The 14,285-nt window shown below is 49.1% G+C and overlaps 1 protein-coding gene across 2 annotated transcripts in view; it reads left to right on the forward strand.

Moving 5' to 3' along the window:
• The first annotated feature begins 296 nt into the window (after nt 1-296).
• The window catches only part of Tbc1d10a (TBC1 domain family, member 10a), a 29,028-nt gene continuing 15,039 nt past the window's right edge, over nt 297-14,285 (forward strand). The window contains exon 1 of one of the 2 annotated variants that reach the window (XM_039092211.2): nt 297-976. Coding sequence is in view for 1 of the 2 variants with exons in the window: in NM_001015022.4 (NP_001015022.1) it covers nt 1,255-1,463 (209 nt within the window). In the remaining variant the exon portion in view is untranslated. Of the gene's footprint in view, nt 977-1,216; nt 1,464-14,285 lie in introns of those variants that run through there. The other variant, NM_001015022.4, reaches the window with a different exon arrangement.

Consider the following 14,285-nt stretch of genomic DNA (forward strand, 5'->3'; position numbering starts at 1 on the left):
GGATATATTTGAAAGCAAAAAGAAAGCTAAAGGCCAGCCTGTATCACAAGCAAGACAAGACTCTAAAACAAACAAAAAAGTGGACATACAAAATCATTGATAATCATAGATATTGAAATGTCTAGAAAAAGCAGGTCTGTAGGTTCAAAGAATAATGGTTACCAGAAACAGTGAGGAAGGACTGGAAGTGACCTACTGAATAGGAGTTTCATTGGGGGATAAATATGTTCTAAAATTGGATTGCAATGTTTGCACCATTCTGTAAGGATGATAAAGAACCACAGTATTGTATTTTTTTTTTTTTTTTTTTTTGGAGATAGGGTTTTTATTTGTAGCCCAGTCAGTCCAGAACTCGTAAACTATTTTAGCTTACTGAGTGCAGGCATTTATTATCATGCCTAGTTTATTTTTAATTTTTATTTATTTGTGCATGGGTAGGTGTGTCGATGGGGTAATGGGATTCAAACTTAGGAAGTTTAAATACACTTTAAATAGATGGAATTTGTGGTATGCTAATGTATCCCAATAAAACCATTGGGAAGTCAGGCATGGTAGCTCCACATCTGTAATCCCAGCATTTGGGAGACGGGGTTGGCCCTGGACTACATAGTAAACTCAAAGCCACTTTGGAGACCCTATCTCAACAAAAAAACAATACAAATCAACCTTCACCAAAAAAGGTGTTAGGAAGAAAAAAGTAGAGCTTAGGTCTGTATTATTCTTAAAGGGTCTTCCACGAGCTAATTTACATCCCCCTAAGCAGAGCAGCAAAGTAGTTCAGATCTCTAAACCCACCTGCGTCTCATCACTGTTCTTGAAAATGAACCGGCGAAGCAGCCCTACCCACGACTCTGTTTCCCATGGAGGCAGACACCAGTAGGACCTCCAGGGAAGTCTTGGACCTTCTGCCAGAGAGCGGCAGCAGGTGACACACCAGCTCCGGGCCAACCCGGAAAAGCCAGACGAGCTAGTCCAGGTGAGTTTTTGTGATTGGCAGCTAAGGAAGGCGGGTCCCTGGTGACGGTTGTCCCGCCCCCTCACGTCGGTCCACTTGGCGCCAGGCTGGAAGGGGGGCGGGGCCCGGGACCCTCGGCACCCATTGGGCGCGTGGTGGGAGCTCCCTGGGTATCCGCCCCCAGCTTTGTGGCAGCCAATGGGTGCGGTGCGTGGGCGGGGCGTCGGCAGCGTCGGCGGAGGCCGGGAGGCTTAGGCGGCTGAGGTGGCCGCTGGCGCTCTGGTCCGGGCGCGGCCGATATGGCGAAAAGCAGCAGAGAGAATGGGCCGCGCGCGCCCGCATCGGGCGGGAGCCTGTCCGGGACCCGAGAGAGCCTGGCCCAGGGCCCCGACGCCGCCACTGCCGATGAGCTAAGCTCCCTGGGCTCCGACTCGGAGGCCAACGGCTTCGCCGAGCGCCGCATCGACAAGTTTGGCTTCATCGTGGGTTCGCAGGGCGCTGAGGGCGCGTGAGTAGCTCTGGGGTCTGGGCCGGGCACGGGACCAGCACAGGCGTGGGCCTGACCCACCAACGTGTCGTCTCCACTATCCTATCCCTACAGACCCGCCGCAAGCGGTCGTCTACTTCCTACCTACGGACAGAAAGGCCACCCCCTTCCTCCCGGTCTCCCTCAGACCGACTGATCCGTACCCTCCAAGGAGGACCCAGTGCCTTCCCGACTTGGGGTTTCCCATTTCCAGCTCATAGACTCACCAGGTCACTCTGACCTTAAGGCTTTGCCACCCTCTGACATGTGCACAGATTGCTGCCCCATACTTTTTGCCTACAGCTATTCTCCCTCATGCCCCTACCCTACAGAACCCTTGTCTTACCACCTCGGTTTCCCCACCCCAGGAAATCTTAGACTTCAGGACTCCCGGCTGGCCCCACCCCATTCCAGGTCACACTAACCCTCACTTATATCCAGACACATATATTTCAGAAGGATTGACACTGGCTAGCTCCCTCCCAGAGAGTACCATCTTGTCACCCACAGTTTCTTTTCATCACAGAAAGGTCAGAGAGTGACTGTCTCTCCTCAGACACACCCTCTGCCAAAAGGCGGCTTTGTCCATTGTCACAAGCAACAGGTGGGCAGATACACTCCTTCTTCCTAGTATTTATAGGGTGACAGTGCCTCAACCCTAGGACTCACTGTCAGTTTCATCACTACAAAAGCCAGCCAGTAGACTCCTAGGCTGCTCAGTATATGTGCTTCCTTCCCAAATCCAGATCTCAGACTGGAGTAGGAGGGAGACAGCAGGGGCCCACTCACGGAGCACCCCATCCTTGAGCACCCAGGCATCCTGCTCGACATTAAAGAAAGTTGAGACAGAGGAGTAGTACCTTCCCTCAAGGCTGAGCATGCACGGCAGAACCCCTAGAAGCATGCGTGCAATCTGATGGTCCCCTCAGGAAGATGTTCTCTAGATCCCACTTAAATTCCACTTGTCCTGTGATAGGAATCTAGTGTCATACCCAGAACTGACAAGCCTCCCTTTCATAGTGTACCTCCCAGTTTATAGAGACAGAGCCTCCCAGTCACCAGGGGAACCCTACTCCAGAATATACCTTCCTCTCCTCTGACTGACTGAGACTCCCTAAGGTGTCCCCAGCTGTTCTTGTGCCCTACAGAAGTGCTTGACTATCTTAAGAACCCACTCCATAAAGCTGTCCCATATAAAATGTCACTTCCATAATATCACTCTCCCTCCCCAAGAGTCTCTTATTCACCAGGCCTTCTCCTCCTTAGAAGGAGAAAATTTCAGATCCAGGCTTCTGGCCTAGATGGAGTTTCCTCCCACCCACTGGATCTGTCTTTTTCAACCTTTCCATATGCTCACATTAGACTAAGCCTAGTCCAGTTCCGAACTAGAAGCCATCATTCTCACCCTTCACCCTGCATGAGCTTGTGGAAACCTGGAGAGGGTTTAGGTTGTGTTTCAAGTGGGGCACAGTCATCAGGGATCAGGGGCCTGGGAAGGGTGAGGTCTTGAGGGGGTGGTAAAGGAATTCTTGGTTTTATTTGTGGAGTCTTGGAAGTAACAGCTCAAATTTGCCGGTAAATTCTAAAGTATGAGACTTCTTCCATGGTTATTGGATATTTACCCAGATTTCATCGAACAGGGTGATAGGATAAAATGAGGAAGGGCCAGATTTAGGGATCCTACTTGCTGGCTGTGTGACCTTGGATACATCTTGAGTCCCTAGCCTGTTTAGTCAAGGGAAAAGTAGTGTGTATGTCCATCGCTGCTGAGGAAAATCGGATCTATGCAAACATTCTGGCACAGGTAATAGCCCAAGAAATAGTTTTCTTTCTCCTTCTAAGGGTCTGAGAAATGAAGAGAAAAATTAGGGCGTATCTCTGGTATTTGTGGAAAGAGACACCCAATGGGAGCACCTCCCTTTGGCTCTCATCCCCAAATCTCAGCCAGATATCCATCTTCTCCACCTTCCAACCACACACTTAGGATATGGCCCCACAGATACATACACTCTACATCTCTGGGGTCTGTTAGGCCAAGTCTGAAGTGAGACCCCAGATCTACTTCTTTCTCCCTACCTAACTCATTTCCTTCAGCCTGTCCGTCGGCGAAATCTCTGGTATCAGAGAGCTTGTATCTTCCTTGTTTAGTTTATACTGTGGTTCTAAAAAAGCCAAAAGTAAGTCCCTGCCCAAGGCCCTAGGAGGGGAAGTTGTAGGAAGTTTCAGGGTGACCGCCCTGAACCTAGTCTCGTGGTTGAGGGCTAGGAGTGCATGTGCTATCCCAGAGAAGTGAAACATTAGCACAAACAGCCTGCAGAATCCAGAGACTCTGTCTCCAGATTAAAGGTCCATTTCAGACACCCTGGACCAAAGGTTGTCCCAGCACAGGTCAGCTTTGGTGGTTGTCAAGGTCTGTGGGAATAGGAAAAAACAAAACAAAACAGAGACTTCCTCACTCTGGTGCCTGTGCATATTGGCCTGAAGTATATAAGACTGTGGGCTGAGCTAGAACAGATCTTAAGAGGTTGACTAGTGTAGCCTTTATGGAGAAGATGAAACAGAGGCCAGAGAAGCAAAAACTTGCTTCAGAGCACATAACATATTACATACATGAGATCGCATAGCATAAAGCTAGAGATGGGATGCAGGATGTCAGAATCCCAAGTCAGGGCCAGCGTTACCCTCCATCCTTGTGGCCCTGTGCCCCAGCAGGAAATTGGTCAGCAGGCAGGTAAAGTGAAGGTACCTAGCAGGAATCTGCCTGCCATCACCTTCCCTCGCTTCCTCAGCAGTGTAGGAGGCCAACAAGAATAGCCAGAAAGGTAAGAGCATGCTGTCATTAGTCTGATTAGCTTAGGGCTGGACCAGCCAGTCGTATCCCAAGTCAGAGAACTGAAAGTGGACTTAGAGATGGCCCCTGTCATACAGATCGGTGCGAAACAAGTATTAGCCTTTCTTTTCCAGGCTGTTAGGAGAAATGCTGGGGTTGAGCGCAGAGCTGCCTGTGCTCTTTCACCTTGTCGTCCTGCCATTCAGCCCACTCTGTAGGGACCTTAAGTGGGACTGAAGTCTTCCTATCTGCTCTTGAGCACTAGCCAAAGGCAAGAAAGCAGCTAGCCCATGAATGACCCTGTGGGTGGCACAGGCGCAGGCAGGAGCCCTGTCAGCATTAGTTCTGGGTTGGCCCATGACTTAGCTGAGCAATGAAAGCCCAAGAAGACCAGGTGTTCAGAGCAGGGAAAGGTAGGAGGGGAGAGCAGCCTGTCTGATGGGCGTTCTGCAGCTCACAGTTGGTCAGGAGCAGAAGAGGACCTAAGCTAAGCCCTGCTAGCTGGAGAGGTAACCCTAATAATCTTCTCTCCTTTTTCCATGTGGTCAGCAGTAGCCTGGGGCTGGAGCTTCCTTCCCACCCAGCCTCAGTCTGCTCAGTATGTAGGCCAGATGAGTCAGAAGTTATGCTCTTTGGGATCCTGTGGGCATTGGCTTCCTGTTAGGGGAGCAAATGATTTGAGCTGAGCTCAGGGAGTAACATCTGGAACAGCATGTTTAACCCCCCAGTTCCCTCTACTTCTAACCAATTATGTCAGCCCAGTGACTTTGAAAGTCATAGAACTGGCTTAATTGGCATCCTTACAGATTGGTCTATGCCAGTTTTTATTGAGGTGGGGCCAGGGCCCTCCTGGCAAGCCAGAGCCTGCCTGTTTGCTGCCGTGCCGCCACCGCCTTTTTCACCTCGTAAGCCCAGACTACCCACTTCTCTTGGGCTCTGACAGGTCCCAGGAGAGCATGGAGCTGGCAATGAGCTTCCATGGCTAGTCCGTTTGGAAGAATATAGCTGAATGTGTAGGGCCCACGTCTTTGACTCTAGACCATGAGCCCTCCCATTTGTCTCCTGTTTTCTTCTCTTGGCCTCTAAGGAAAAGCCAATTCGATGGCCCTGTTCTCAGACAAGATCTGACTTGGTAAAGGAGGAGCCAGCTCACCAGCTGCTGTCCTGGGAAGGTGCCTGTGTGTCCACTTGCTAGAAACCCTAAGCTGTGGGAAAGAGATAAGCAGTGGACCTGCTTGATGTTTTGTGTTCCCAGCATCTGGCCTGAAACAGGACCTGGGTACGGGGGACAGCAATACCTGACCAAGGCTCCGTCACCCAATCTGTTCCCATCAGGTGGCAGTCCCTCGCCTCTACAACCTCTGGAGCCTGCCTGTCTGACCTTGAACATGTTGCCTCTCTTCTGTGTCTCGCCCATGAAAAGGTTATACTAATACTGACCTTTGGGGCTTGCTGTGAGGTTTAAGCGACCTGATGTGTACAAAGAGCCTGGGACAGAGTAGGTGCTCCGTGAATAGTCTGCCCTCATGGAGACTGGAGTAGTTAGAGAAGTACTTCCCATCTCAGGTTACAGTGAGAACCTCACTTTCCCTGAAGGGGTGCCAGTCTCCATTCTGAACCTAAGCGCCTAAAGACCTCAGAAAAGTGTACCCCAGATTTATCACCTGATAAATCCTGAAGCAGCCAGGTAGGTTTTTCTTCCTAGGTAGGTTCTGTGGGATCCTAGAAGGAAGAAAATTGGCCTGGCTGCCCCACCAGCAAAGCAGCATTCCTGCTTAGAAGCTCCTTTACCCAGGGTTTAGAGCAGCTGTCAAACCTTGGACTTCTCTTTCGTCTTTACTTTCTCCACTTTTCCTACCCTTATCCTACCCTACTCTGTTCCCTGTCTGGCTCTTCAGAGGCCGGCATAGATTAGCTCTTTACTTTTGCTTAGGTGGTGAGGTAGTCAGCCGATGCAGCAGCCTGGGGAGCCAGCCAAAGGCTTCGTTTTGCTAGCTTAGCCTAACACTCATGCAGTGAGCTGATTTCCCAGATCCCCTTTTGAGTACCTACTCTGCCAGATGCCGCAATTGGGACATGAGTGGAACAAGACTTCTCTGTCTTGTTGCCCGCCCTCAAGGAGTTCAGACTGGTTGGAAGACAGAACCACGAACAAGTCTTCGAAATGTTGAGAGATAAAGGCTGGTATTGAGGTGTGCAGCTGCCCTTAGAGTCAACAAGGGGAAGCAGCAGCTTTGCCCGCAGAGCCTGGGAAGAAGGGCCATTTGATCCCAGAAGCAACAGAGAAGGACTTATGTGCAACATCCCATCCAAAAGCCAGCTGTTAGGGAAGTCTAATGTGTTAAGAGCTTAGGTGACAGGCAGGATGGAAGCAAGAGTAGGCTGGGAAAAGAAGCTAGACAAACAGCCTTGAATGTCAGCCTGAGATGACCTGTGTTTTAGAGGGATTAGTTGTTGAAGATGGCAGAAAAAGGAGTTAGATCTCGAGATTGTCATGAGAATCCAAGATAGGCCAAAAGAACTCTGGTGGGACTTGGAAGGAATCTATAGCCAATGGGAGGCGGAGCCTGGCAAATCATTAGCGCTTGAATTGTGGCTGGCCCCGAGTGAGAGGTAGAAAGGCCTCTTACAGGGCCTATCCCAGAGTCTTTGCAGTGGGCTGCTGCTGACTTAGCTGTGTCATATCCCTAAGGTGCATAGCTTAGCTGGAATGGCCAGGGCACATGAAGGGGCTCTTTGTGTCTTTTTAGCAGGAGAGTTGGCTGACCTGACTCGGAGAGGCAGGATGGTGAGTAACATAGAGCTTTGTGGTTGCTGCCTGGTAAACAAATTGGATGGTGAGAAAAGCTGCAAGGAGAGCCAGGTTCCTCTCCAAGAGGCTGGGAGTGAGCCTGAGGACAGAGGGGTCCCACCTTAGGGTGGTATAGCAGCTGGACTGGGGGTTTGGGGCTTTTAGAGTAGCATGAACTGATCAAGGGGGGACAGATGACAACCAAGGTCAGTTTGATTTAATGGCTTTCCTCTACCTGCTTTCTTGGCTGGGATGAGCGAGTCCTGCATCTATGAGAAGCAAGCTCTAGGGGTACACCAAGTTTTAGAGATTAGAGATTCTGACTAGAAACATGGCTTTAGGCTTCAATATGGAGAAGTACTCTTACCTAAGCACAGGAGTGTGTGAGGGTGCTGGTACCAGCTTCCCAGTTGACTCCTGTGGTTCATGACCTAAGCAAGTCCCCTCATTCAGTCACAGGGCTAGTTCCCAGCTCTTACTATATGTGTAGCCTGTGTCAGCTTCTGTATAGAAACCAGTCAAATGACTTACAGTCTAACAGGGAAGTCATACATTAGACAAGTAGTTACAGGTGCAGCAGTGTATAAAGGATTGTGGGACTCAAACAAGATAACTGGATTAAGAACAACAGTACAGACAAAGGCTTCTGTGCGAGGATCAGGAGACCCAGGACCTGGGCCTCCCTGAGCTAATAAGTAGCTATGTGACCTTGAGAATGCTGCTTGGTCTTTCTAAGTCTCAGTTTCCCTGCAGAGAAACTAGAGCTCATCTATCCCAAACGTTCTGAGAAATGACCTTGGAAGAATGTTTTGGTAGATAGCCCAATACAACGGTTATTGCGGCACACTCTGCAGAAGCCAGCGCTTCCAGCGCATTTTGTCTGTCTTGTATGAGATGCCCCTTTGTGCACATGACCAGTGGTCTTCATATATGTGGAAATACGATCAGATTGAGGGGTGTTTTATCTCTTTAAATCAAATTTGTCTTTTAATCTAATTTTTAAAAAGCTTTTAGTTTTGGAGATTATAATAGAATTACATTATTTTCTCTTTCCTCCCTTCAGACCATCACACATACCCCAACCCTTTTTCAAATTTTTGGTGTGTGTGTGTGTGTGTGTGTGTGTGTGTGTGTGTTTATTCTTAAAATATAGAAATAACCTGCAGTCAGTATAGTGCTACTTATATGTATGTTTTCCAGGCTCACCATTTGGTATTGGATAACCAATAGGTGAGCACTTGCCTGGGAAAGACTATTCCACTCTTCAGCACTCCTTAGTTGTTTGTGGTTCTTCGTCTAGGGATGGGTCCCTGTGTGTGTTCCTTCTTCCTCATTAGCATGTCTCTTGGTGATAGGGCCGTCCTTGTTCAGGTCATTTTTAAACAGCTTGTTGGTGGTTCTTCCTGGGTGTATTTATTTATTTTTGAGACACTGTCTCATTATGTATCCAAGGCTGTCCTGGAACCCCTATGTAGACCAGGATGGCTTTGAGCTCAGGGAGTTCTGCCTGACTCTGTCTCCTGAGTACTGGGGTCAAAGGCCTGTATCACTGGGCTGGCCCTTATCATGTTAGTCTCTGGTAGCAGTTACAGGAGTAAAGGGACATTGATGGGCTAAGAGTTATTTGGCTTTGTGTACAGACAGGGAAACTGACTGAGCAAGGGATGGAACTAGACCTGCTATCTGGGGTCCCAATTTTCTATCCCACTAAAGCTGGTCACCGTGTGACCTCTCATCCCTCTTGCTGTCAGTCTCAGGACTTCAGCTCAGCCCCAAATGTTCACTCTTCCTAACAGGTCTTCTGTGTTGTTTTGGTAGCTGAGTCGTTACAAGGAAGAGTGCAGCTCTTGTCTCATGTCACACCCCTAATGTGAGACAGGTATGGCTGAGTGCAAGGGATCAGGGAGGGAACCTAGGTTCTGGGAGCTCTTGCTCCTCCTCAGTGCATCTGAGCCCTGGGCACTGTGTGCACAGAGCAATCTTCCTACTCTGCCCTCTGGAAGATGCTGTGTTTTTCTTTTTCCTTCCTGTCTTGACTTACAAGGAAGGGCAACCTGGATGTGGGTCTGGGAGAGCCCAAGTTTAAGACATCAGCAAACTTAGCTTCCAGTCCTCCTGCTGACACTTTGCAGGCATGTGGCTACTCTGTGTCCTTCAATAGGACATTGGTGGCATTGGAGAGGGAGGTGTTAGGAAGAGGACGCTTAAAAAGTGTCCAGTACATTACCTGCCACAGTGGAAGAGCTCTGTGTCCTTGGTGCGCCATGGACTTTCATACTTTCACACAGTTTTCAAAATTTATTTTTGGTTTTTCAAGACAGGGTTTCTCTGTGTAGCACTGACTATCCTGAAACTTACTCTGTAGACCAGGGTAGCCTCAGAACTCAGAGACCCATCTGCCTCTGCTTCCCAAGTGCTGGGATTAAAGGCACGTATCACCAGCACCACAAGAGTCAGGCAGATCTCCGTGTGTTTGAAGCCAGCCTGGTCTATATAGTGAGGAGGTCTTGAGGTTCACACATACATAAAACAGACTCAGCTCTCCCCCACTCTCTCCCTCTATCATCTGAGCTTTTAGTGCAGTTGTAAAGGCGGCATAGCATGAAGAATCAGCTTCTCTCATGCACTCACTCACTCACTCACCCCATGGTCTTGGGGCCAAGGCAGGAGGCTAGTTCTACTCAGCTTGAGGTCAGGGAGCTCCCTGACCTACCAGAGCAGGGTGGGAATTCCCCAGTCTTCCTTATTGAGTCATTGCAGCAAGGCCCCCTGACAGCCCTGATTCTGGGGTGGTTCTTTCTTTTCTGTGGCCTGTGAAGAAAAAGCAGAAGTGAATAGAAGTTTCCTGAATATTTCAGAGCCAGTGTGTGGCCATAGGGCTGCCTGGTCTTATATCCACCTAGGTATTAGTAGTCACCTGAGGAAGAGTCCCAATTTGCCTCCTAATTACCACCAGCACTTTCCCTCTCTGTGCCTTGTGATCCTTCGTCCTGGCTTCCCTGTACTTCCTAGGTGACCCTTCCATTCTCTCACCTCTGCTGTCATAATGCCATTTTACAGAGGCGCTCACATGTAGCCCAGGCTGTCCCTCCCCTCTTCTCACTTATTTCTGTGAGATGTGCTTGTCAGTATCACCCCTGCTTTACATCATCAAAAGCCAAGTCCCAGATAGCCAAAGTGACTTGCAAAGTGTCACATTGCTCGTGAGTTGTTCATTGAGCTCTCTAATCTCCTGGGATCAAAGCTCATGTGCACCCAACCAAGAAGACAACACTGAGTGCTGAAGTTGGGTGGCATAGTCAGAGAAGAGCAGAGGGTCTAGCCTCACCTGCCAGGGCTTGCTTGCCATAAACTCTAGGCAGTGATTATGAAATGCAGATTGCTGAAAGTCTGAGCTTTCTCATCTGCCAAGTGGCATTGGTAATTGGAGAATGACTCTCTTGGGCTTTGTTTCCGGGGTTAAATGAAATGATATCAGTTGGATGCTGAGTGGTGGCTGGGGCTTAGCAAGTGCCTGGGAAGCGTCATCACAGACATTCAGTTATGTTAATTGAATAGGAAAGCTGTAATGTTGTAAAAGGCCACTTGCAGCAGATCTGAGCTCAGCCCTCACTCGACCTAGAGCTGCTGCTAGGCTACAGAGGGAGCACTCCTACTGTGTTTCATCTGTCTGGCCGCAAGGCAGAGGTCAGTCTTCCCAGCTTGTTGCTGAGAACTCAGGCATGAGGTCACAACACAAATTGGTCACTGTGTGTTGATCAGGTGCCAGCCAGGTACTAGGAAATGTTCTTAGCCTGAGACACACTGCAAAGAATGACCTGATGGGACTCTGGAGGAGCATACCTCCTCAAGGAAGGCTGCCTCGGCAGAGCAGAGGTCAGGTGGGGAGGCCGGACCTGCTCTGCTGGACCGCTCACATTCCCCACACAAGCCATGCCCTTCCTATTAACTTGCACTTGTGCATACTGGGCCCTTTGCCTGGTATGTTCTTCCCACCTCTCTCAGCCTAGCCACTTCCTGTCAGCCTTCAAACCCCAATTTAAAAGTCAGTTCCCCAAACATCTCCATCCTCACCCTGGGGACATCTTGCAGATTCCTCGAACCTTTCACAAGCTCTGTACTAGCACTTGTTGTGCACGTGAGTTATTTATCCACCCAGCTGCCGTGCTGAAACTTTGGCTTCCTCAAGGGCAGGGGCTGCATTTCCTTAATCTCTGTAGCAGGGCTGTGGAGATCTGTGGACAGAATGCCCTGGGCTGATCGTGTTGTCCCTGGAGTAGTTAGAGGCTATGTAGAGATGAGACTGATGCCGTTTTGTGTGAGGTCTTCAGTGGTGAATGGGAGCCAGTTAGAAATGGAGGGAGCTTGAGGGGAGTGGCTTAGGGAGGGGACCCCAGAGGTAAAACCAGGAGTGAAAGGGGCAGGAGAAATAGAGAGTCAAGGCCTACACTTTCTGTTGGAGAAGGGGGACAAAAGGGAGCCATGAAGAAGTTCCAGAAAGGAGGGACCTTGTGGACACAGGGAGTCAGGACAGTTAGGTGAGATCTATCAGTAAGGGTTAACAGTTTGGTAAGGATGGCTTGGAGAGTCTCATATAGATCAGGGTGGACTCTGCGCATCTGCAAGGGGGATTATGATCCAGGTACCCAGCCAGTCATAGGCAGAAAATTCCAAGTACCGCACTCTGTCTGACTACGGTTAGGTTTTAGGGAAATATGTTCTGCTAAAAAAGTCTCCACAACTTCTTGTTGTCAAGGAGAGCTGCCCTGGGAGATTCTGCTGTCTGTGCCCATTCCCAGTTCAATGGATCAGAAGAGGGATTCCTTGATTTTTTTTTTTTTTTTTTTTGAGTCTGTAAGACAACAGGGTGGAGCTGAGCAGAGTGGAGAGCTGGGCAGAGGCCCAGGATGCCAAGGCCAGTGAAGGGTGGAAAGAACCTGTTTACCATTGTGCAGTGACCCAGAGCCGGAAGGAACAGAGCCAGTAAATGCCTCATGGGAAAAAGAGGCAGGCCCAGAACTTGCCTCCACTGAGAGTTAGGGAGAATGAAGCAAGCCGGACTCTCTGACCCGGGAGCCACTGACAGCCAGCTCCAAGGCACAGTGGCCAGCACTAGACTACTCCAGACATCACCTTTTCCCTACCACTCACAGCATGTCCTTGGGCAAGTCACTTACCCTCTGGGCACCAGACCTCTCCAACTGTCAAGAGAGGTTTCTTGTTGCTTGTTTGTTTTTTTGGTTTTAGAGACAGGGTTTCTCTGTGTATAGCCTTGGCTGTCTTGGAACTAGCTCTGGAACCAGGCTGGCCTTGAACTCACCTAGATCTACCTGCCTCTGTCTCCTGAGTGCTGGGATTAAAATCTCATGCCATCACCAACCACCTGGTTGGAAAGAGTATCCTTTTTTTTTTTTTTTTTTTTTTTTTTTCTGTTCTATTTTTTTTTTTTCGGAGCTGGGGACCGAACCCAGGGCCTTGCGCTTCCTAGGCAAGCGCTCTACCACTGAGCTAAATTCCCAACCCGGAAAGAGTATTCTTAACTGTGTGGTCTGCCCGGCCTGACTAGCAGCCATTTGCATAACTCAACCTACCTTCTCCCATATTCTAGTTTCCTTTCCAAGAAACTAACTGTAAAGGTTCAGGCATTACCATCTTTTACAGTAATGAACTCTAGAATTTGTCACCCAATGTGTAGAGCAGGCCAGCCTCTTTATCCTCATTTCTCTTCCCAACTCCCCTTTCTTTACTGTCTCTGGACTCATGATTAACCATACTTTCTCTGCATATTCCTAATTTTCCACACTTTGGTTGGACCTCCTCAGGCGACCTCGTCTTTATCCCGTAGACCCAGTTGTGAAAAGCTGTTGTCATATACTTCTGTCTTTTTTAACTGAAAGGTTAGAGAAGAGTGGGGAAAAAGACAGCGTTTGTGTTCTGTCCGGGACACTCTATATCTAATAGACAGGTCAGGGTCTTGAGTGGCAACCTCCCCTTCTAGGATATCTTATATGGGCGGATTACTCAACTGTGCCGAGTAGCGGTAATAAGAATGACTTCCCTAGGGAAGTATGCCCTGTAGTGGCTTGGCCAAGTTAGCACATGGCCAGTTGTTGAAACATGTCATCTTTACAGTTGCTCCCTGGGCAGGTGACATAACCACTGAGTTACAGATGAGAGACAGGAAGCTTAGAGAGTGGAGAAGCTGTCTCTGTTTCACACAGCTGTGAAAGAAGTGATAGAAGCTAGGAATTGTACTTGTACGTCTAAAGTAAATGACATCATCTCTTGGACCTCTGTGACGTCCCAGGTAAAAGGAGGGTGATCTTGTCCTGCCTTCCTCCAGGAACTGCATTTGGGGACTGGTCAGATGAGGAAATGAGTGCAAACATTCTGTCTGTGCAAGTATAAGTTGTGAACTCGATGCTGTTTTCTGACTATCTACAGTGTGTGTTTACTCCTCATTGTGGTCCTGTGTGATACAGGTGTGTATTGTGGTTCCACTAAAGATGACGTAGAGTTGGGGATGCACCTCAGTGATGAGAGCTTTTTTAAATCATACACAAGGCCAGCAGAAATCAGGTTGCTTATCAGAAAGCACTTGCTCATGGTTTCCGGCTAACAGATGGAGGAGCTAAAGTACATTCCTAGGTCAGTTGATCTCAGGGTGTCCTCACTCTTTATTTTCTTCGATGTCCCATTTAGTCTCTGGCAAGTGAGATGAAGTGACCTGTGACTTTAGGAAGAGTGTCGGCTTCAGGTTCACAGAGTGAAGCTTGTAGGAGAGGGACCACAGATATCATCCACAAAGGACATAAGGGTCCTAGGCATGTGCAGTAGCTTTACTGAGTTGGCCAAGTCAAGGTGTTGAGAGCAGAAGTCTAAAACTACAGGGAAAAGAAACTTCCAGGGACGTGGGCTTGTCCCTCTGAGCTTTTGGAAGCTTCTAGCTTCTGAATTTTGGGAGAACTTATAGACAGTGGGGTACATGAAGTGTCCCTGCCATCTTGGGCAACAGAATGGCTAAGCACAGCTCGGTCTGGTAGGCTAGGAGCCTGGCGGGTGTGTAGTCGGTTACCACCTGTGTCTTCTCTGAGTTCCCTCCTTAGGAGGCACAGTTAGTGGCAAACAGCACTTGCTGAGGCCTACCGTCTCCACCTGCGGGCGGACCTGCCAGCAGTGCCTG

This window comes from Rattus norvegicus, chromosome 14 (genome assembly GCF_036323735.1).
Source record: "Rattus norvegicus strain BN/NHsdMcwi chromosome 14, GRCr8, whole genome shotgun sequence".
Classification (NCBI taxonomy): domain Eukaryota; kingdom Metazoa; phylum Chordata; class Mammalia; order Rodentia; family Muridae; genus Rattus; species Rattus norvegicus.